The sequence below is a fragment of the Phyllostomus discolor genome, chromosome X (genome assembly GCF_004126475.2).
Source record: "Phyllostomus discolor isolate MPI-MPIP mPhyDis1 chromosome X, mPhyDis1.pri.v3, whole genome shotgun sequence".
Classification (NCBI taxonomy): domain Eukaryota; kingdom Metazoa; phylum Chordata; class Mammalia; order Chiroptera; family Phyllostomidae; genus Phyllostomus; species Phyllostomus discolor.
The window spans coordinates 35,215,225-35,238,544 of record NC_050198.1 but is presented as its reverse complement, the minus strand read 5'-3'; the positions used below and the strand labels follow the sequence as shown (position 1 = coordinate 35,238,544).

At 38.7% G+C, this 23,320-nt stretch overlaps 1 protein-coding gene across 1 annotated transcript in view; it reads left to right on the top strand.

Moving 5' to 3' along the window:
- The window catches only part of PHF8 (PHD finger protein 8), a 93,909-nt gene that overhangs the window by 49,555 nt on the left and 21,034 nt on the right, over nucleotides 1–23,320 (top strand). Inside the window, 5 exon segments of the mRNA XM_028523368.2 lie at nucleotides 3,054–3,232; nucleotides 3,764–3,849; nucleotides 4,358–4,491; nucleotides 5,339–5,655; nucleotides 20,909–21,004. Coding sequence (XP_028379169.1) covers nucleotides 3,054–3,232; nucleotides 3,764–3,849; nucleotides 4,358–4,491; nucleotides 5,339–5,655; nucleotides 20,909–21,004 — 812 coding nt within the window.

Sequence of the window (23,320 nt, the reverse complement as noted above, 5' to 3'; positions counted from 1 at the left end):
CAGTGAGCATTGTCTTTGTCCAGAACCAATGGTTGGTCTCTGGGGAAGAGAAAATTGAGAGCCCTAAGGGTCCATCCAGCCTGTAATGGCTACTGGGGACACAATGAGACATTTCCCCTTTCCTACCAGTCTTTCTTGTGCTGCTTCTATTATTTCCTGAAGCTGCAGAGGTGGCTTTTAAGTGAACCTACAGAATCAAGGTATAGAAATATTTACAGACCAGATGATGTTATGTCTGGACTTTTCTCCAAAGTGATCCAGTATTTTGTGGGGACTGAGGTGTAAATGAAACAAGATTGGCTGTGTGTTGATAATTGCTGAAACTTAACTGGGTGATAGGTACATTGGTGTTTTGTTATACAATACTTTTATATTTTCGTATATATTTGACATTTTTCATGACTAGAAGTTAAAAAGATCAGGGCATAAATAGCTACCATTTACAGAGCATGTTCTCTTTATCAGACTCTATTTTAGCTATTTACATATATTATTTTGTTTAGTCCTCAGAGCAACCCTGAAGGTCAGTGTTGTGACCTCTCTTTTACTAATATAGAAACTGAGGCCCCAAGAACTTAATTATATAAAAGATTAGCTACCATTAGGCACTTGCCATGTGTCAGTCTCTGCATTAGCTCATTTAATCCTCCCAACAACTCTGTGAAGTAGAAAATAGGCCAATTTAATGAGAGCCAATTCACTGAAAGCTAGTTCACCAAATGATTATTTGCCAAATATATCAAGTATACTGATTTACCAAAAATATACTTCTTTTTAACAATAAGGTTTATTTTAGCAGTTTGTACTGGTTAATATTGTTTACCATGTATAACAGGATTATTTAAGTCATTACTGAGTTTCACTTCCTTTATATATTTTAACAGCTTTTTTGAGGTACAATTTACATATCATACAATTAACCTATTTTAAGTGTACTAGTAAGTGACTATTAATAAATTTAAAGAATGTATAAACATCACCACAATCCAATTTAAAAATGTTTCTGTCACTTCCAAAGATCCCTAATACCCATTATAGTCAGTACTGGTTCCCTTCTCCAAGTGCACACAACCACTAATCTATTTTCTGTGTGCCTTTTCTAGACATTTCATATAAATGGAGTCACACAATATGTGGTCTTTTGTGTCTGGCTTCTTTCACTTAGCATAGTGCTTTTTAGGTTCCATGATGTAGTGGGTATCATTAATTGCTTCCTTTTTATTGCTGAGTAGTATTCCATTTATGGATATACTACATTTTGTGTATTCACTAGTTGGTGGTCATTTATATTGATTCCACTTTTGGCTATTGTGAATAATAGTGCTATGAGCATTTGCATGCAAATTTTTGTGTTGACATGTTTTTGTTTCTCACTGAGTAGTAAAATTTTGGATCATATGATAACTCTATTTTTAACTTTTTAAGAAACTGCCAAAATTTATTCCAAAATATCTGTACCCTTTTATATTACCACCAGCAATGACAAGTTTTTCCAAATACTAATTAATACTTGTTATTCTCTGTGTTTTTGAATTTTAGCCTTTCTGGTGGATATAAATTGGTAGCTCATTGTGTCTTAATTTTCATTTAAGACTAATGATGCTGAATATCTTTTCATGTGACTATTGGTCATTTGAATATCATTTTTAGAGAAACTTCTATTCAAATCTTTTGCTCACTTTTTAATTGGTTTATTTGTCTTACTAGAGAGTCCTAAGAGTTATTTAAAGGTAATGGGTAGAGATACTTCACTAGATAAATGATTTGCAAATATTTCTTTCCACTCTGTGTCTTTTTATTTTTTTCTTAAGATTTTATTTATTTTTAGAGAGGTGGGAGGGAGGAAGAAAGAGAGGGAAAGAAATAAAATGTGTGGTTGCCTCTTGCATGTTCCCCATTGGGGACCTGGCCTGCAACCCAGGCATGTGCCCTGACTGGGAATCAAACCAGTGATCCTTTGGATCGCAGGCCTGTACTCAATCCATTGAGCTACACCAGCCAGGGCTCTTTTTATTTTCTTAATAGTGTCTTCTGAAGCACAAACATTTTGAATTTTATGTAATCCCAGGTCACAAAGGTATTTTCCTATGTCTTCTAGAAGTTTTATAGTTTTAGCTTTTTCATCTAGACCTATGACCCTTTCTGAGTTAATTTTCATGTACGATGTGAGGTACAAGTCCACATTTGTTTCTTTGCATGTGATAGCCAGTTATTTCAGCACTATTTGTCAAAAAGACCATCCTTTCCCAACTGAATTGTCTTGGCACCTTTGTCAGAAATCAACTGACCGTGAATTTAAGGTTTTAGTTTTAGACTTGCAGTACAGTTCTGTTGATGTATGCCTATCCTTCTGTCTGTATCTCCCTGAATTACTGTAGCTTTATAGTAATTTTTAAAATTGAGTAGTATAAATCCTCCAACTTTGTTCTTTTTCCAAATTGTTTTGGCCATGTTGAGGCCTTTGTATACCCATATACATTTTAGTATTAGTTTATTGATTTCTACAAAAAAAGTGAGCTGTATTTTTTTTCAAAATAGTTTATTTTTTATTTTTTAAAGTTTTATTTAAATTGTTGTTGCAGTACAATTTTCTGTCTTTTACTCCCATCCCAACCCACCCACCCATCCAGCCCTCCCCTCCTCCCTCCCATTTCCACCCACCCCTAGTTTTTATCCATGTGTCCTTTATACTTGTTCCTCTAAACCCTTCCCCTTTTCCCCCTGAAATTCCCCTGAAATTCCCTCTCTCCCCTCTGAAGTCTGTCAGTCTGTTCTTTATTTCAGTGTCTTTGGTTGTATTTTGCTTGTTTCTTTGTTTTGTTGTTTAGGTTCCTGTTAAAGGCGAGATCATATGGTATTTGTCTTTCACTGCCTGGCTTATTTCACTTAGCATAATACTTTCCAGTTGCATCCATGCTGTTGCAAAGGGTAGGAGCAAAAAGTGAGCTGTATTTTGATAGGGATTGCGTTGGATCTATAGATCAATTTGGAGAGAATCGCCACCATAACAATAATGAGTGTGACTATTTTTATGTTCTTCTCTTTTTCTCTAGTACCAAGAGGGTAAAGAGCTTATCTAAGACTCGGCGAGCTAAGATTGCAAGGAAGGAAGACAAAGCTAGGCTAATGGCTGAACAGGTGATGGAGGATGAATTTGACTTGGATTCAGATGATGAACTGCAGATCGATGAGAGATTAGGAAAGGAGAAGACAACCCTGATAATAAGACCAAGTGTGTACCCATTTTTTCTCTTTCCTGCTTTGCCCGCTTCACATTTGTTTTTGGTCCCCTTGATAGACTCCAGACATTAGTCTGGAGCTTGTTGACATTCTGATTTACCAGCTCTGTAGGCCTCCATGTAACATTTGCTCTAGAGATTTATTTATTTATTTTATTTTAATTTAAAATTGTTTTAGAGAGAGGGGAAGGGAGGGAGGAAGAGGGAGAGAAACATTGATGTGAGAGAAAAATATCGACCGGTTGCCTCTCACATGCCCTGAACTGGGCCAAACCTGCAACCTAGGCATGTGCCCTGACTGGGAATTGAACTGGCAGCCTTTCACTTTGTGGGATGATGCCCAACCAAGTGAGCCACACCAGTCAGGGCTAGAGGTTTATTTATAAGCTAATCCCTAACCTCTTTAAATTAGTCATCAGTGGTCATTACTTTCAGGAAAATTATAGTTTTATTTTCTTTCCCCTGGGTCTTTAGCTCAGATGCTGATCTTGGCTTCATGATGAGTGCATTCCATTGTTTTCTAGAATTTCCCCGAAAGCTGCCCCGTGCAAAGCCTTGCTCTGACCCCAACCGAGTTCGTGAACCAGGAGAAGTTGAGTTTGACATTGAGGTAGGAGCCTGTCCTGTGTGTGTCTAATCTTCTGTTCATTCTGGTTATAGAGGCAGAAGGCAGATTATCATTCTACTTGGGGGAAAAAGATATTCTGTGCATTCAGTGCCTAAGGTATTTATTACATGAAAGACTGTACTAAGTGTTGCTGAACATATAAATGGAATGTTATAATTTAGTTAAAATATTTTATAAATCATTAATACAGAGTAGAAGAAAAGGCAGTGTGATGAACAGAAAGAGTATCCAATTTGGAATATCTGATTGTGATCTTACACAAATTACCTAACTGAACCTTAGTTTCCTTATCTGTAAAATAGGACCTATAAGACCCACTTCACAAAGATGCTGTGGGAATTAAAATGAAAGAATGAGTATTTTGTTTAGTACTTAGTCTGTACTTGGTGCTCAGAAGATAATAGTTTGAGGAGTAAGACTGTGAACCCTGTATTGAGGCCTTACCTGACCAACCCTGGGCAGCTGAGGTGATATCCTCTTTCCCCAACAGGAGGACTATACAACAGATGAGGACATGGTAGAAGGGGTCGAAGGCAAGCTTGGGAATGGGAGTGGAGCCGGTGGAATTCTTGATCTACTCAAGGCCAGCAGGCAGGTGGGGGGACCTGACTACGCTGCCCTCACGTGAGTAACTGGCTTTCATCTCCCCTTTCCAAGGCAATCAAACAGCATACCCCCACCCCCCCACCCAAAGGGCTGAGTCAGCCAATCTGCAGATATTTATCAAGCTGCTATTTATATTTATTTATTTGTTTGTTTATTTATTTATTTATTTAGCTTTGCCTGTGGGCATGTTTTTTTCATTGCTTTGAGAGAGAAACATTGTTGTGAGAGAAAAACATTGATTGGTTCCCTCTCTGAGGGTCCCCAACCGGGGATTGAACCCACAACCTAGACATGTGCCCTGACCTGGAATCGAACCTGCAGCCTTTTGGTGAATGGGACGACGCTCCAACCAACTGAGCCACACCAGCCAGGACTCAAGCTGTTATTTAAAGGGACAAAGAATTAGCCAGAGCACTTGGGCGGAAAGAATAAAGTACACTTGAAATGTGTCCTAAAAAACTTAAGGTCTGGGAGAGAGACTGTATAGACATCAAGGGGAATCAGCTTTGTGTTCTCTGGAAGTTGTAAGAGGGGCTGGAAGAGACAAGGGAGAACTGGGCCTTCTTTTTTAAAGGAAAGAATGCAGCATGGATAAATAGGGAGGGAGATGTGCCCTTCTTTTTGCCACCTTGCCTGCTGTCTCTGGAGAGACTTGAAGCAAGGAGAGCTGGCCTTTTCATGAAAACAATGTTTGATACTATATGGATCCTTTAGTTTGATTTCTGTTTTTTTCACCTGGGGTGATTCTCTTTTTCCTTTCACTCTGACCCCTCAGCTGTTATACCTTCTCCCTGATTATTCTGATGACTGGTTTCCACTGACACCCAGAGAAACTACCTCAGCATTTCTCCTTTGTCCCTTACAGCGAGGCCCCTGCCTCTCCCAGCACTCAGGAGGCCATCCAGGGCATGCTGTGCATGGCCAACCTGCAGTCCTCATCGTCCTCCCCAGCTACCTCCAGCCTGCAGGCCTGGTGGAACAGGGGGCAGGACCAAAGCAGTACAAGCTCCAGCAGTGGGCTGGGCACAGTGACTAGCAGTCCTGCTTCCCAGCGCACCCCAGGAAAGCGGCCCATCAAGAGGCCAGCATATTGGAAAGCCGAGAGCGAGGAGGAGGAGGAGGAGAACGCCAGTCTGGATGAACAGGACAGCTTGGGAGCATGCTTCAAGGATGCAGAGTATAGTAAGGGCAGCTGAGCACTTGGGTCCAGGCCAGAAGGGCTCCCCCAGCCCCAGTCTTAATCCCAATCCCAATCCAGGACAGCTGAACCATATTTTCTTAATTTATAAAATGGGACTATGTCACAGGTTGAGGTAAGAATTAGAGATGATGCTTGTACAGAGCACCTGACATGTTGTCTTGCTCCTGGGTGGCTCTCAAAAATTGGTAGCTGTTATAATTAGCTATTCTTAACTTTTAGTCCAACTTGCACTATTGGTGACTTTTTCCCTTGCCTATTTTACTTCCGTCATCTGTATTATTTGTGTTCTATGTCATTCAGTTCATCCCTGGCAAAAGTATATAATAACCTTTCAGTCGACTTTTTACATTTAAGAGATGACTCCTTGTTTTAAGATAAGATTTATCAAGTACTTCAGTGTATAAAGCGCTTTTTTCTATAGTATAGCTGACTTAATGTAGGTTTTAATATTTTAAAAAAATTAATGCTATTTACCAAAATTAGAACAAGACAGAGAAAATTACCTGTTACTAATGCTCATCTGCCTCTGAGGAAGTTAACCTTTGCTATCAGTTTGATGTACACTTTTCATTTTCTTGTGTTTATACCCACATGTAGACATAAATAGATACAGGTGTAGTGTTAGTGTCTGTGGTTCTACAGCTTGCTTGGATATCTTTCAACATCAGTTCCTAGAGATGTACTTCATCAGTACATATTGAGATATACCTGCTGCGTAGTAGTCTTATAGCATAGCTGTACCATGATTCCTTTGGCCATTCCCTACTGATTAACATTTAGGTTGTTTCTAATTTCTTACTGTTACTAACAATGCTGCAATGAAAGTTCTTGTAAATAACCCTTAGTGCCCATGTACCAGCTAACATTTATCTGCTGGGTTGAACAGTATGTACAAAATAAATGTTAATAGTGCCAAATTCCCCTCTGAAACAACCAGAATATGAGCAGTGTTATGAGAAATACCTGTTTCTCCACAGCCTTACCAGCATTACATTTACAGCCTTATCAGCCATTTACATTTTTGCCAAGCAGAAGGCACAAAATGGTGTCTCAGTTTGTTTTATGTTTATTGGCTCTTCTTTACTTCTTTTCTGTGAATTATCTATTCAGTCTTTCACCCATTTTTCTACTAAGATGTTTGTTTTTCTTATTGGTCTGCAGGGGTTCCCTATTCTACATTTGTTGGAGTATTTTAATATATTTTGGAAATGTTGAAGTATTTTTCTCTCTTGTGTTTCATTTATGGTATCTTATGGTAGAAGATTTCATACATAGTCATCTTTATCAATTTTTTTGTAGTTTATGTCATATGTAAGAAGACTTTCTTATATTTTCACCTAAAATTTATATAGAACTTAAAATTTTAGCTCTTTTTCTGGAATCAAGTTTTGTGCATTGTGGGAGGTAAGAATCTAACTTTATTTTTTTCTATATGGGTAGTCATTTGCTCCAACACAGTTTATTGACTAGTTCATCATTATTCCAGTGATTTGAAGTTCCCCTTTTGTCATAAACTGAATTCCCTTATATATCCAGATTTGTTTTTCTGCTCTGTATTCCCAGTTCTGTCACTTAATAGCTATGTGACCTTGTGTAAGCCGGTTAACTTCTCTGTACTGACCTCATAGGTTGTGGGGTTAAAATTAATATATATAAAGCACTTAACGTCATTGCACAGCACATGGTAAATGTTATGTAAATGTTAGATATTATTATTCTGTTCCATAAAATAATTTTGTCCATTTCTGTGGCAATGTCACATTGGTCTAGTAAAGCAAATCCCTTCTGCAGAACTCGCTTTGGACCTGAGGAGAGCATAGATGCTCATCAAGGCCATCATCTCTGTGCTGAGCTGATTGGTCTTAGGGTCATGCCAAGTTCCTCAGCCACCCATTTTTCCTTCAGTAAATAGTCACATCGACCTACAGCCAAGACATCCAGATGTGGTCTGGTCCCCTCGGAACAAACAACTCACACAGCCTTTGCTTCCCCATCACCCTCCCTTTTCCTGCTTCACCCAGCAAAACTAGAAAGGTAGTTTAACAAGGAGGTATCTACCTACTTGTTATTATTTTTCCAGAATTTCTAGACCATTATTGAGCTTTTTCTATTCCAGATGGGTCTTAGAGTTAGCTTGTCAATTTTATGAAAAACCCTATTAGGATTTTTTTTATCAGGATTGCATTACTATATGTAAATTAATTTATGGAAGCTGACATCTTTCATTAGAGGCCTTTTCTGCTAGAATGGGATGTGTGCATTCCTGAAAAACATCATATCCTGAAAATTTGTACCCTAAAATAGAGTTTACCCTAGTGTAAACCCTAAATAATAGAGTTTATAGTAAAAAGAGAGTTAGGGACATACCCCTCAAATTCTCTTTGGCTTTGAAGCCAAAACACCGACTCAGGTGGCAGCCCACCTTGCTGAGTTAGAGCCCTTTGGAATTTGTACCCAGCATCAGAGTCAGTGGATGTTTGTAGCATTAAACCCTGAGCTCAGACTTCTTTCTTCCAGATGTAGGTTCTTGAGGGCATTTGCTTAAGGTAGATACCAGCTCCATCAAATTAAAGTCTGATCCAGGGCCTAGTCTTCAGCAATCTTTTTTTAAAACATAGGGGAAGTGTCTTTACAACTTCCTCATCTTCCCCTCATCATCTTCCTCTCCTACCAGAGCTTGATTCTGTAGAAAACAGAGCCACCATTTACTCTTCTCTAATGGGAGGCACTATTGCAAGATTTTTATCACTTCTCTGCAGGTCTTCATATAGGGTCTGGCAGAAGTAACACCTGCTCGAGTGTGATTAGTAGGGTAATAATATGGGTGTACTAATTTATAGTTTGAACATTTCATCTAAAATGTCATATAGTGTGCTCGAATGTGATATTGTTTTTTAAGTTTTTATTTATTTATTTTTACAGAGGGGTAGAGGGGGAGAAAGAAAGGGAGAGAAACATCAGTGTGTGGTTGCCTCTCACATGCCCCACACCAGGGACCTGGCCCACAACCCAGGCATGTGCCCCGAGTGGGAATCGAACCGATGACCCTTTGGTTCACGGGCCGGATGGCACTCAATTCACTGAGCCACACCAGCCCGCGCGAGTGTGATATTGTTATGTTTGAGAATTATGGTACAAGCTTAAGATTTTGTAATAAAAAGGAATGTTATTTGTGATGGACCCTGTATATTGCTAAGGCTTTCTCTGTAATTGTGAGAAACTTCACTAGTGATTGACTATTTTAAAGTGTGCAATTCAGCAGCATTTAGTGGATTCACAGTGTGGTGCAACCACTATCTCTTTCTATTTCCAAGGTATTTTCTTCATCCCATAAAAACACCTGGTATTCGTTAAGTGATTGTTCCCCATGTTCCCTTCCCCTTATTCCCTGGTAACTACTAATCTGCTTTCTGTCTGTATGTATTTACCTATTATGGATATAGCATATAAGAGTAATCATATAATATGTGACCTTTTGTGTCTGTCTTCTTTCACTTAGCATAATGTTTTCAAGATTCATCCAAGTTGTAGCATCAATCAGTGTGTTGCTCCTTTTTATGGCTGTATAGTATTCCATTGTATGGATATGCCACAATTTGATTATCCATTTATCTGCTGGTGGGTGTTTGGGTTATTTTTACATTTTGGCTGTTGTGAATAATGCTGCTAAACACATTTGTGTGCATGTTTTTGTGTGGACATATGTTTTCATTTGGGGGGGAATATATCTAGGATAGAATTGCTGGGTCATATGGTAATTCTATGTTTTACTCTTTGAGAAACCACCAAACTGTTTTCCACAGTGACTGCAAGAGAATTGTCACCTTAGGTATACTGAGTCTTCTAATTTATGTACACAATATATTCCTTCATATTTAGTCCTTTAAAAATTTTTTTCACCCTGGCTGGCGTAGCTCAGTGGATTGAGTGCAGGCTGGGAACCAAAGTGTCCCAGGTTTGATTCCCAGCCAGGGTACATTCCTGGGTTGCAGGCCATAACCCCCAGCAACCGCACATTGATGTTTCTCTCTCTCTCTCTCTCTCTCTCTCTCTCTCTCTCTCTCTCTCTCTCTCTCTTTCTCCCTCTCTCTCTCCCTCCCTCCCTTCCCTCTCTAAAAATAAATAAATAAATAATCTTTTAAAAAAAATTTTTTTTCATCAGTGTTTTATACAGAGCCTACACATGTTTTGTTAGATTTATCCCTAAGTACTGTATTCTTTGGTGATACGATAAATGGTACCTTTTTTAAACCTTTGGTTTCCAATTGTTTATTGCTAGTGTATGTGTGTGTGTGATTGATTGATTTCTTTTCATGTGATTTCCTTATATTTTGCAACCTTGATAAATTCACCTATTCTAGGTTTTTTGGTGTGTTCTTTTTTTCGTATAGATGATCATGTCATGTGCAAGTAGGAACAATTTTATTCCTTTCTTTCCAGTCTGTATGTTTCTTTCCCTCTTTTTGCATTTTTGTTCTAGCTAACACTTCAATCACAATGTGGAGAGAAAGTGAACACCCTTTCCTTGTTCCTAGTCTAAAAGGAAAGCATTCAGTCTTTTCACTATTATGATGTTAGCTATAGGTTATCAGGTTAAGGAAGTTTACTTCTTACTTTGCTGAGAGTATTTTTTATGAATGGGTATTGAATTTCACCCAATGTTTTTGTTTCATCAATGGGTATGATCATGTGGTTTTACTTTAGTCTATTGATATGGTAGGTTACATGGGCTGATTTTCAAATATTAAACCAGTCTTGAAATCACAGGATGTACCTCACTTGATCGTGGTGTATTATTCTTTTTACATATTACTGGATTTGACTTACTAAGAGTACTTCACTAAGTACTCCTTGTGTGTATGTGCATGAGGGATATTGGTCTGTAATTTTGTTTTCACATACCATCTATCTTTAATTTTGGTATCAGCACAATGCTGGCATCAAAGAATGAGTTGGGAAGTGTTCCCTCCTCTTCTGTTTTCTGGAAGAAAGGTTGTGTAGAATTAGTGTTTTTTTTTTTAAACATTTAGTAGGATTTGTAAGAGAAACCACCTGGACCTAGAGATTTCTTTTTCACGTTTTACTATGGATTTATTTTCTTTAGTAGGTGTAGGATTATTCAAGTTATCTATTTCATCTTGGATGAATTTTGATTGTTTGCATTATTCAAGGAAATGCTCCATTTCAGCTAAATTGAAGAATTTATGGGCACATAGTTGTTTGTAGTGTTACTGTGTTATCCTTTTCATGTCTGTGAGTTCTTTAGTGATATCTTTTCATTCTTGATAATAGTAATTTGTGTCTTCTTTTTTCATTGTCATTCTTGGTGGCCTTTTATCAAAGGAACAGGTTTTGGGTTCATTTAAAACATGCTAAGATTTGTTTTGTTACCCAATCAAGCTTTAGTCTATTTTGATAATTCATGTTGTGAACTTGAGAAGAATGTGTATTCTGCCATTTGTGAGTTGATCGTTCTATAAATTTCACTTAGATCAAGTTGATTGACGTGATTGTTCTATATCCTTGCTGATTTCTGTCTGTTTTATTGATTACTGCGAGAGATGTGTTGAAGTGTCCAAACACATAAGTGTCCAACCCATTATGTGTCTGTTTCCGGCGGGCGCGGGTCGGCAGCGGCGCATGGTGATGGGGAGAACTCGGTGTGAACTCGGCACGTAAGGCATCCGGGGCGTGCAAGATCGCAGCAGTGGACCCTGAGTACGCAAGCAGCGGCTGGCAGACCCAGTGAAGCAGCGATTGTGGACCAGGGCAGAGTGCGCAACCCAGGATCCCAGAGAAGGGACTGTGATCCCAGGAGAACAGAACTACCGCCATTGTTCCCTCCCGCCCCCGGAACCCGTCCCCACATACAACGTCACAATCTAGTGACTGGGGTGACCAGCCCAGGTAAACACCTAAGGCTCCGCCCCTCATGGTAATAAGAGCAACCAGACAGGGGGGAAAAAAAGGAGAGACAGAGAGAGATATGTCTCCAACAGAAGAACAGATCAGTCCCCCAGGACTCATCCTTTTGAGCGACCAAGAAATAGCCAATCTATCAGATGCACAGTTCAAAACACTGGTTATCAGGAAGCTCACAGAATTGGTTGATTTTGGGCGCAAATTAACATGAAAAATGCAGGTTACCATAAAAGAGATGAAGGAAGATGCACAGAGAGCCAATAGTGATGGGAAGGAAACTGGGTCTCAAAACAATAGAGTGGACCAGAAGGAAGCAAAAAACAACCAAGCAGGAAAACATGAAGAAATAAGAATTCAAAAAAACGAGGAGAAGCTTAGGAGCCTGCAGGACACCTTTAAACATTCCAACATCCGAATTATAGGGGTACCAGAAGGAGAAGAGGAAGAGCAACAAGTGGAAAAGTTATTTGAACAAATAATAAAGGAGAACTTCCCCAATCTGGCAAAGGGAATAGACTTCAAAGAAATCCAGGAAGCACAGAGAGCCCCAAAGAAGTTGGACCCAAGAAGAAACACACCAAGGCACATCATAATTACGTTAGCCAAGGTAAAAATGAAGGAGAGAATCCTAGAAGTAGCAAGAGATAAGGGGACAGTAACCTACAAAGGAGTTCCCATCAGACTGTCAGCTGATTTCTCAAAAGAGACCTTACAGGCAAGAAGGGGCTGGAAAGAAATATTCCAAGTCATGAAGACAAGGACCTACATCCCAGATTGCTCTATCCAGCAAAGTTCTCATTTAGAATGGAAGGGCAGATAAAGTGCTTCTCAGATAAGGTCAAGTTAAAGGAGTTCATCACCACCAAGCCCTTATTTTAGGAAATGTTAAAGGGACTTATCTAAGAAAGAAGATAAAGAAAAAACATGTATAGTAAAAGGACAGCATACTCACAATTATGAACAACCACACCTAAAGCAAAACCAAAAGAAACTAAGCAAACAACTGGAACAGGAATGGAACCACAGAAATGGAGATTACATGGAGGGTTAGCAACAGGGGAGTGGGAGGAGGAGAGGGGGAAAAGGTACAGAGAATAAGTAGCATAGGTGGTAGGTTGAAAATAGACAGGGGGAGGGCAAGAATAGTATGGGAAATGTAGAAGCTAAAGAACTCATAAGTATGACACGTGGACATGAACTAAGTGGGGGGATGTGGGTGGGAGAGGGTGTACAGGGTGGAGGGGAGTGAAGGGGGGAAATGGGACAACTGTAATAGCATAATCAATAAAATATATTTAAAAAATAATATGTCTGTTTCCCCTTTGAGTTCCATAAATTTTGCTTTATATAGGTGGAAGCTTTTCTGTTAGGTGCATCCACATTTAAGATTTTTGTGTCTTTTTGTTGAGTTCACCCTCTTGTCATTGTGTTGTTATCACTTTTGTACCTGGTGATTTTCCTTGATCTGAAGTTACTTTGTCTGACAGTACAGCCAATACAGCTTTCTTTAATTAGTGTTGGTGTGGCATATCTTTTTTAACCTTTTATTTTTAACCTACCTATATGATTACATTTAAAATGAGTTTTTGTAGACAGCACTTAGTTGAGTCTTTGTGGTTTAAAAAGATCCTTATTGATAATCTTTGACTTTCAAGTGCTGTTTTTAGATAACATATTCTTATTGTAATTATGATATGTTCAGATGAAGATACCCTTTTTCCTTTGTTACCTCTGCTTTTTGTTCCTCTGTTTCTCATTTCTGCCTTCATTTAGATTATTTGAATAATTTTTAGTATTCCATTTTAATTTACCAGTTGAGTTTTTTACTGTTGTTTTTTTTAAATCGTTGTTCAAGTACAGCTTTCTCCCTTTTACTCCCAATTCAGCCCACCAACCCAATCCTCCCCACTTCCCTCCCAATACCACCCTGCCCCTAGTTTTTGTCCATGTGTCCTTTAAATTTGTTCCTGGAAACCCCTCCCATTCTCCCTTGAAATTCCCTCTTCTCTCCCCTCTGGTCACTGTCAGCCTGTCCTCTATTCCAGTGTCTTTGGTTATATTTGCTTGTTTCTTTGTTTTGTTATTTAGATTCCTGTTAAAGGTGAGATCATACGGTATTTATCTTTCACTGCCTGGCTTATTTCGCTTAGCATAATGCTTTCCAGCTCCATCCATGCTGTTGCAAAGGGTAGGAGCTTCTTCTTTCTTTCTGCTGCATAGAATTCCATTGTGTAAATGTACCATCGTTTTTTGATTCATTCATTTACTTATGGGCATCTAGGTTGCTTCCAGCACCTAGCTATTGTAAATTGTGCTGCTATGAACATCAGGGTGCATAGGTACTTTTGGATTGGTGTTTTAGTATTCTTAGGATTGAGTCCCAGCAGTGGAATTGCTGGGTCAAAAGGCAGATCCATTTTTAGTTTTCTGAGGTAGTTCCATACTGCTTTCCATAGTGGTTGTACCAGTGTGCAGTCCCACCAACAGTGCACTAGGGTCCCCTTTTCTCCATAACCTCTCCAACACTTGTTTGTTGCTTTGTTTATGATGGCCGTTTTTTTTTCTTTACTGTTTTTCTTTGCAGAAAACCAGTTCTTATAGAGACTGTCCTTTCCCCACTAAGTGATCATGGCACCCTTGTCACAAATTAGTTGACTGTGCAATAATATTGCGATAATTGTGTATGGTGCCTTTGGGGTACTGGAAATACCAAGGGAAATGCGCGGTAAAATACATGATTGTCTAACCACTAAGCTGTACAACTGAAACCAATACAAAATAAGATGAAAAGTAAATATAGATGAAAAAGTTCTAGAGATCTTAGAGTTCTGTTCTACAACAATGTGCATATAATTACGAATACTATTGTCTGTACTTTAAAATTATTAAGAAGATAAAGTTATGCTTTGTGTTTTTTACTGCAGTTTTTTCAAAAAGAAGGAAATTTTGCCCTGGCTGGCATGGCTCAGTGGGTTGGACATTGTCCCACAAACCCAAAGGTAGTAGGTTCATTTTCGGGCCAGGACACATGCCTGGGCTGTGGGCATGTGAGAGGCAACTGATCACTGTTTATCTTGCACATTGATGTTTCTCTTCCTCTCTTCTCTACCCTTCCCCTCTCTAAAAATAAAGAACTAAAATCTTTGAAAAATAAAAGTAAAATTAAAGAGGGAAATTGTGACATGTGCCACAACATGGATGAACCTTCAGGATATTATGCTAAGTGAAATGACTGTTACAAAGGGGTACCATATTGTGTGCTTCTACTTAGATGAGGTACCTAGAGTAGTTAAATTCATAGAGACAGAAACATTGGTGGTTGCCAGAAGGTGGAGGGAGGAAGAAATGGAGAGTTGTTTAATGAGTATGGAGTTTCAGTGTAGGAAGATGAAAAGGTTCTAGAGATAATGGTGGTGATGGTTGCACAATGTGAATTTACTTACTAGTAATGCCACTGAACTGTACACTTTAAAGACAGTTAAGACGGTAAATTTCATGTTAGGCATTCTTTACTACAATAAAAACATACACGTGCGCCCCCCAAACCAATTGACTATAGGTATATTGGTTTCTTTCTGGACACTTAATTCTACTCCATTGATCTCTGTGTCTGTCCTCATGTAGGTACTACAGTGTGTGGATACTGTAGCTTTGTAGTAAGTTTTTAAATTGGGAAGTGTGAATCCTTCATTTTCTTTTCAAAATTGTTTTGGATATTTTGTATCCTTTGCAATTACATTTGATTTTAGGATCAAATTCTATCTCTTCAAAATATTGATAGTAATTCCACTGAGTCTGTAGAATACTTTGGATAGTATTGGCATCTTAACAATATTAAGACATCCAATCTAGGAACATGACATGTCTTTACATGAATTTATATCTTTAATTTTTTTCAGCAATATTTTGTAATTCTCTCTTTTTTAATGTTTAAATATATTTTATTGATTATATATTACAGTTGTCCCATTTTTTCTCCCCTTTATTCCCTCCCCCTTCAACCTTCTCCCACCAGCATCCCCCCTCCTAGGTTCATGTTCATGGGTCGTACATATAAGTTCTTTCTTCTTCATTTCCCATACTATTTTTTACCTCCCCATGTCTATTTTGTACCTACAATTTATGCTTCTTATTCCCTGTACCCTTTACCCCATTCTCCCCCCTTCCCCTGCTGATAACCCTCCGTGTGATCTCCATTTCTGTGATTCTATCCTTGTTCTAGTTGTTTGCTAAGTTTGTGTTTGTTTTTGTTTTTTTAGGTTCAGTTGTTCATAGTTGTGAGTTTGTTGTCATTGTACTGTTTATATTTTTGATCATCTTTTTCTTAGATAAGTCCCTTTAACATTTCATATAATAAGGGCTTGATGATGATGAACTCCTTTAACTTGACCTTATCTGGGAAGCACTTTATCTGCCCTTCCATTCTAAATGAGAGCTTTGCTGGATAGAGCAATCTGGGATGTAGGTCCTTGTCTTTCATGACTTTGAATCTTTCTTTCCAGCCCCTTCTTGCCTGTAAGGTTTCTTTTGAGAAATCAGCTGATAATCTAATGGGACTCCTTTGTAGATAACTGTCTCCTTTTCTCTTGCTTCTTTTAAAATCTTAACATGATTATGATATGGCTTGGTGTGTGCTTCCTTGGGTCCAACTTCTTTGGGACTCTCTGAGCTTCCTGGACTTCCTGGAAGTCTATTTCCTTTGCCAGATTGGGGAAGTTCTCCTTCATTACTTTTTCAAATAAATTTTCAGTTTCTTGCTCTTCCTCTTGTCATTCTGGCACCCCTATAATTTAGATATTGGAACATTTAAGATTGTCCCAGAGGTTCCTAAGCTTCTTCTCATTTTTTGGAATTATTGTTTCTTCATTCTGTTCTGGTTGAATGTTTATTTCTTCCTTCTGGTCCAAATCGTTGATTTGAGTCCTGGTTTCCTTCCTGTCATGTTGGTTCCCTGTACATTCTCCTTTATTTCACTTTGTATAGTCTTCACATCTTCCTCTGTTTTGCAACCATACTCATCTATTTCTGTGAGCATCCTGATTACCCATGTTTTGAACTGTACATCTGATAGGTTGGCTATCTCTTTGTTGCTTAGTTCTGTTTTTGGAGCTTTGATCTGTTCTTTCATTTGGGTCATATTTCTTTGGGTGCACCTGTTATGTTCTAAGTGGTGGAGCTTTAGATATTCATCAGGGTGGGGCAACCCACCTTACTTCACTGTGGCTGTGTATGTGGGGGAGGGGTCCTAGAGGGAACGATGCCACTTACTTGGGTTTTGGCCAGTTTTCAGTCACTTCCCCCTCTACCCACATGCAAATTGGGCCCTTCTGGTGCTGATTCCTGGGCTGGTGGGTTTATGTACATTCTAGGACCCTGTGGGTCTCTCCAACGAATTCTCCTGTGATGCTGGGAATTTCTCCCACTGCTGCCACAACCCCCACAGGTTTTTACAGTCTCAGGGTTTGAGCCTTTTTTCCCCTGTGCTGGAACCCTGGGTTGCATGGTCTGTCTTGCTCCCGCTACATTCCTCCTGTTTTATCTGCAGGCAAATGTGGGACCGCCTGGTCCACCAGCCACCCCCTCACCTACCTGGTCTTTCAACCACCGCCTGGCGGTGTGTCCTCTCCGCCCTGGCTGCCTGTCTTTGCTCCTCCTACTGGTCTGGATGAATGTTTCTTCTTAAACTTCTTGGTTGTCGGACTTCAATACAGTTCAATTTTCTGGCAGTTTTGGTTATTTTTTGTTTTTAAATTTGTTGTTTTTCTTCTTTCTGTTGTGTGAGGAGGCAAGTGTATCTACCTACGCCTCCATCTTGGCAGGAAGTCTTGTGATTTTCTTTTTTTAAAAATTATTTTATTGTTGTTCAATTACAGTTGTCTGTATTCCCCGCCCCCCACAACTCCTCACCACCCCAGCCAAACCCACCTCTCTCCCTGGCTTCCACCCTCCCCCTTGGTTTTGTCCATGTGTCCTTTATAGGAGTTCCTGAAATCCCTTCCCACCTCCCCTTTGGTTACTGTCAGATTGTTCTTCATTTCAATGTCTCTGGTTATATTTTGCTTGCTTTTTTCTTTTGTTGATTAGGTAATTTTCAATATACCAATGTTGCACCCCCTTGGTTAAATTTATTCCTACCTTCTTTATTTTTTCAGTGCTATTAAAAGTGGAATTGTTTTCGTAATTTCCTCTAGGGATTGTTCATGACTAACATTTAGAAGCACACCTGATTTTTATATGTTCATTTCTGAGAGTTCTTATGACATAGATTTATAGGTATTTTGTGCTTTGGAATTTTAAATCATGTAGGAAACAAAAATACAACAATACTGGCTTTTATAATTACCTCTGTAGTTGCTTTTACTGTTGTTTTTAAATTTTTTCATATAGCTTTAAGTTATTCTCTAATGTCCTTTCATTTCAGCCTAGACTCTCTTTAGCATTTCTTAAAGGGCGTCTTGACTAATGTTGAACTTCCCCAAGCCTTTGTTTATTTGAGAATGTCTTAATTTGCCTTCATCTTTGTAGGATAGTTTAACCAGATATATTATTCTTTGTTGACAATTTTTAAAAGTTCATGATAATCTTTTTTAAAACATTTTATTTATTTATTTTTAGAGAGAGGGGAAGGGAGAAAGAAAGGGAGAGAAACAATGTGTGGTTGCCTCTCACATGCCCCCTACTGGAGATGTGACCTGCAACCCAGGCATGTGCCCTGACTGGGAATCGAACCGGTGACCCTTTGGTTCACAGGCTGGCACTCAATTCAGTGAGCCACACCATCCAGGGTGACATTTTTTTTTTCTCTTTTAGCACTTGAACTACATCATCCCACTGCTTTCTGGCTTCTTTTAGAGATAAGTTGCATCTATCTTGCTACTTTCAAGATTCTCCACTTATCTTTGTCTGTTGACAGTTTGAGTATAATGTGTCTCAGTGTGGATCTCTGCGTTTATTCTACTCATAATTTTTTCATTTTAGATGTTTATTTTTGTGTACTTCATAGAATTTGGAATGTTTTTGACTATTGTATCTTCATATAGCTTTTCTGCCTCTTTCTCTCTGTTCTCCCCCTCTGGGTCTCCCATATGAAAATGTTGGTAAGCCTGATAGTATCCCACAGATCCCTTTGCCTCTGTTCATTTTTCTTCATTCTTTTTTTGTTCTTTCTACTCATAAGATTGGTTAATTTCAGTGGAACTTTCTTTACATTCATTGATTCTTCTGTGTGCTCAAAATCTGAATTGAACCTTTCTAGTGAATTATTTATTCAAGCCATTGTATTTTTCAGTTCCAAAATTTCCATTTAGTTCCTTTTTATATTTTCTATCTTTTGATAGAAAAATTAATAGTCTCTTTTCTTGAGATGTGGTTCTGTTCGAGTGTATTTTGACCAAATACGATCAAATCATATTTGAGAGTTGATTTATAGTCTTTGTACAGTAAGTCCAATGTCTGCATTATGGAGAGTTTTATCGATATCCTTTGTTATACATAAAACAATTTTGTTTCTTTGCATGCCTCATAATTGTTTTTAATATTATAATATGGTAATTCTAGAAATCATATTTTTCCTTCTCCCCAGTGTTTGATGTTGTTGCTTATTGTGGGCTACAATTACATATTTATTTAGTCACTTTGCAAATGGTTTTTTTTGCAAAGATTGTATTCCTTGATATTTTCTGACAGATTTCCTTAAATGTCTAAATTAAGTGGCTTTTTTCTTTGTTAAGCATTCTCCTTGTTGGTTTAAGTTCCAATTCCATAGTGCCTAACATGTTGATTGTTATAGGTTTTGTCAGCTTAATGGTTGCATCAGGGGAGGGACAGATTCTTGGAGCTCTCAAATCCAAATTTTGGGAAGCATCACTCCTTGCACACTTATATTTTTAATATGCATATTTTATTTGCATTTTCTTTAAATGTCTAGAGTTAATTATTACCTATATCTTATCCCTTCTTGAATGAGACATTAACCTTAAAATAGAATTCTTTTTGCATGTTACTTTATGTATATTATTTCTCAGTCCTCACAATTTTGCAAGGCAGATGATATGTATTCAGTCTTATAGGTGAAAATAGAAGATTTAGGAAATTTCTCTTAGGCTATAAAGATAGTGGGTCACTCTAGGATTTCAACATAATTGTCTGATATTGACACTCAAGGTCTTTCTACCTCACTGCACTTCTTTCTTTGAGGCAAAAACAACCTCTCAGACCCAACAAAATAACGCTGACAACCATCGGGGCTAGTAGGGATAGATGGGACCTTTCTCAAACAACTGTTACCAGTAGTCATTTCTTTCTAGGGATAATCAATGACCCCTCTTTAAAAGATCTTTATAAGTCAGGAGGAAGGGGTTTTACCTCTTTATTCAAGGAAGAAGGCCTGAAAGATGGACTCATTTTCCTACAAAGAGGCCCATCTGGAAGGCAATGGGAGACTGGATTCCTCTGATGAAGTATATATTTCCAGAGAAATTTGAAGCTGGTCATTAGGGGGAAGTTTTCGATCTCACTTTGCTTCTCTTTTAGGTTTAGCAGCAGCAGAGTTTGACCTCATCAATAGGACTTTTTTAGACTACCTTTCCATTAAATTCTATAAATGTTGCATGTGGATTGTAAGGAGAGTGTGATAAAACTGGATGTTTGTGTGTGTTTGTATAGTATGAGATGCTTGTATATGTTTTTTCATTCAGAATACTCAGTTCCAGTAATCTTGTTCATAATTGAGCCCAAATAGTTTTTTTGTTCCCTTTTTGTGAATAATGCGTGTACCATTCTTTTTTCATTAATTCAGCACTTATTGAGCACCTACTCTGCATTATATTAGGCTCCCTTCATTTGAAATCAAACAATACACATACTCGTCCTCTTGTTAAATTAGGAATGACAGATTTGCTGATTATCTCTTAAGCACTAGATAAGAAATAACTCCAGTAGGAATACACACAGGATAGTATGGAGAGTTGAAGAGGCATCCAGATCAGATTAGGAGAATGAGGAAGGCTTTAAGAAGTGAATCTGGAGCTGAATTTTGTAGGGTCAGTAAAGTAACTTACGAAGTTACTCACTAAATGGGTGTTACGTGAGTGAAATAGAATTAGATGATGCTGGGAGGACATTTGCAGCAATGGTGCAAAAGTAGAAAGGCATGGAAAGTATGTGGCACATTCAGGGATTCCTGCATGTGAATATGCTGGATTAAGTAAAGGGTGTACTTGGGGGGTGTGGTAGGAGTTGAGGTATGTATCATTCTGTTTTCACCCTTCTGGATGATATCTCAGCGCACATTGTTTTCCCCTCTCACTGCAGTTTACCCTTCCCTGGAGTCTGATGATGATGACCCTGCTTTGAAATCTCGACCCAAGAAAAAGAAGAATTCAGATGATGCTCCATGGAGTCCTAAAGGTGATCTATATTCTGTCCTTAAACTCTGTAGGGGCAGTTGGGGGAGAAATAGGCTGGAAGTAGGTGGGATATTTAATATAGGAAGACGTGAGTCAGTCACTCATTTGTTTATTTAGCAGACTGTGCCTGCTGTGTGTGAGGTATTTGGTGTTGGAGCAAAAACGATCAATGAGACACAGTTCATACACTCAGTTCAGCAAGGCCAGAGGTGATGGAGCACTTTGCTTCTGATATTACATGGCTCAAGATGAAACAAGGAAGACCTTAAACAGAGCTTAGCAAGCAGTCTAAGGCTTCTGAGAGCATTGTTACCATCATCATAGCCCTTTGCTAATATTAATGTCAGTGGAGGGAAATTATGCTGACTCTTGACCTCTACAAGGCCCAAGACTCCTTAGCCTGTCCCCTATACTGTCTGAGAGGCCATCTCTGAGAAAGGAAGAGAATGATCATTGAGTTGAACATGGAATTTAGAAAATAATAAAATAATTTTATTCATCTCATTGGCTGGGTGGTTTTCACATTGGAGGGTGTGTCAGTTAGTTTTTGCTGCTCATTCAACTACCCAAAACAACGGCTTAGAACAACAACAGTTGGTCGTTTCTCACGATTCTCCAGATTGACTGGGCTGCTGTTCCAGTTTGGACCAGCTTGGCTGGGGCTGGATGATCTGAAAAGGTCTCCCTGAGGTATCTGGGACCTAACTTGGTTTGGGTGGGACCTCTTTACATGTGGTGTTTTATCCACAAGGAGGCCATGCTAAGCTTTTTCACAAGGTACTAAGCATAAGGGTATCCAGTATCAAGAGAAGACAAACCCCAATGTGCAAGCACTTTTCAAGCCTCTGCTGGTGTCATGTTGCCCATTGGCCCATTGGCCAAAAGCAAGTTGCATGGCCAAGCCTTGATTTTGTGGGTAGAGAAGTAGATTCCATCTCCTGAAAGGGGGAGCTGCAAGATTCTTATGCATACCGGGAGATGTGAGCAAATTGAGAGCCATGGCAGCAGCCTGCCACAAGGGGTGCTGGCATCTCAGTACCTGTGCTTTCCTAGGAAATAAAGGGCCTGCAGTTCCCAATCAGCCTTAGCCTTTCTAGTGTTTGCTTGGGTTTGGGGGAGTGGGGTGGCAGGGTGGCAGTGGGGTGGTCCTGGAAAGTGTTCTTGTAGTGTGTTAATCAACAAAGGTTTCTTTTTTCTTTCCTCGGGCCTATTTTCTGGTTTTATTTTTTTCCTATACTTTCTGACTTATTAGCATAGTAGAAAATTTGTAAAATACAGAAAATAGAAGAAAGTGTAAAAAAGAAACCACCCATGATTGTGCCACCCAGAAGTAACCACTGTTAATATTTTGACATATTTCCTTCTAGTCTTTTTTTTCTTGTGCATTTTAATTTTTATGGTTGAAATCACATTGTGTATAAAACATATATCCTACTTTAACATTATTTTGCCCTTTATCAAACTAACGTGTTTTGTAATGTGTGTAACTGGTAGCAAATCAAATAGTACACAGGAGTTTAGGATGAAATTCAATGGTCTTCTGCCTATGTTTTTCCCACCTATAATCCCTTGCCTATAAGGCAACCTCATAGCTTTTGTTTTTGTTGTGGTTACTTCCAAAACTCAATATTACAGGTTTTATAACATAATTTCCTGATTTATTAATTTAACCTGTTTCTCCTTCCATCAGTTTCTGTCAATCTCTCTGGATTACCCACTCTCTGAGATAAGGACATTAGGGCTGCTATGTTTTTACTTCTTTCCTCCAACCTTCTATGAGCCACACTTTTTCATTTATATTGTCAGGATTGTCAACATTTTTTTTTATGATACCTTATGGCATTTATTATTTTTTTAAATTTCTAGAACATTTATTTCATTTTTTTCATGTGTCTTGTTCATCTTTTTTAAAAATATATGTTATTGATTATGCTATTACAGTTGTCCATTTCCCCCCCCTTCACTCCCCTCCACACTTCACACCCCCTCCCACCCACATTTCCCCACTTTAGTTCATGTCCATAGGTCTTACATATAAGTTCTTTGGCTTCTACATTTCCTATACTATTCTTACCCTCCCCCTATTTATTTTCTACCTAACTTCTTTTTTAATATATATATTTTATTGATTATGCTATTGCAGTTGTCCCATTTCCCCCCTTCACTCCCCTCCACCCTGTACACCCTCTCCCACCCACATCCCCCCCTTTAGTTCATGTCCACGTGTCATACTTATGAGTTCTTTAGCTTCTACATTTCCCATACTATTCTTGCCCTCCCCCTGTCTATTTTCTACCTACCACCTGTGCTACTTATT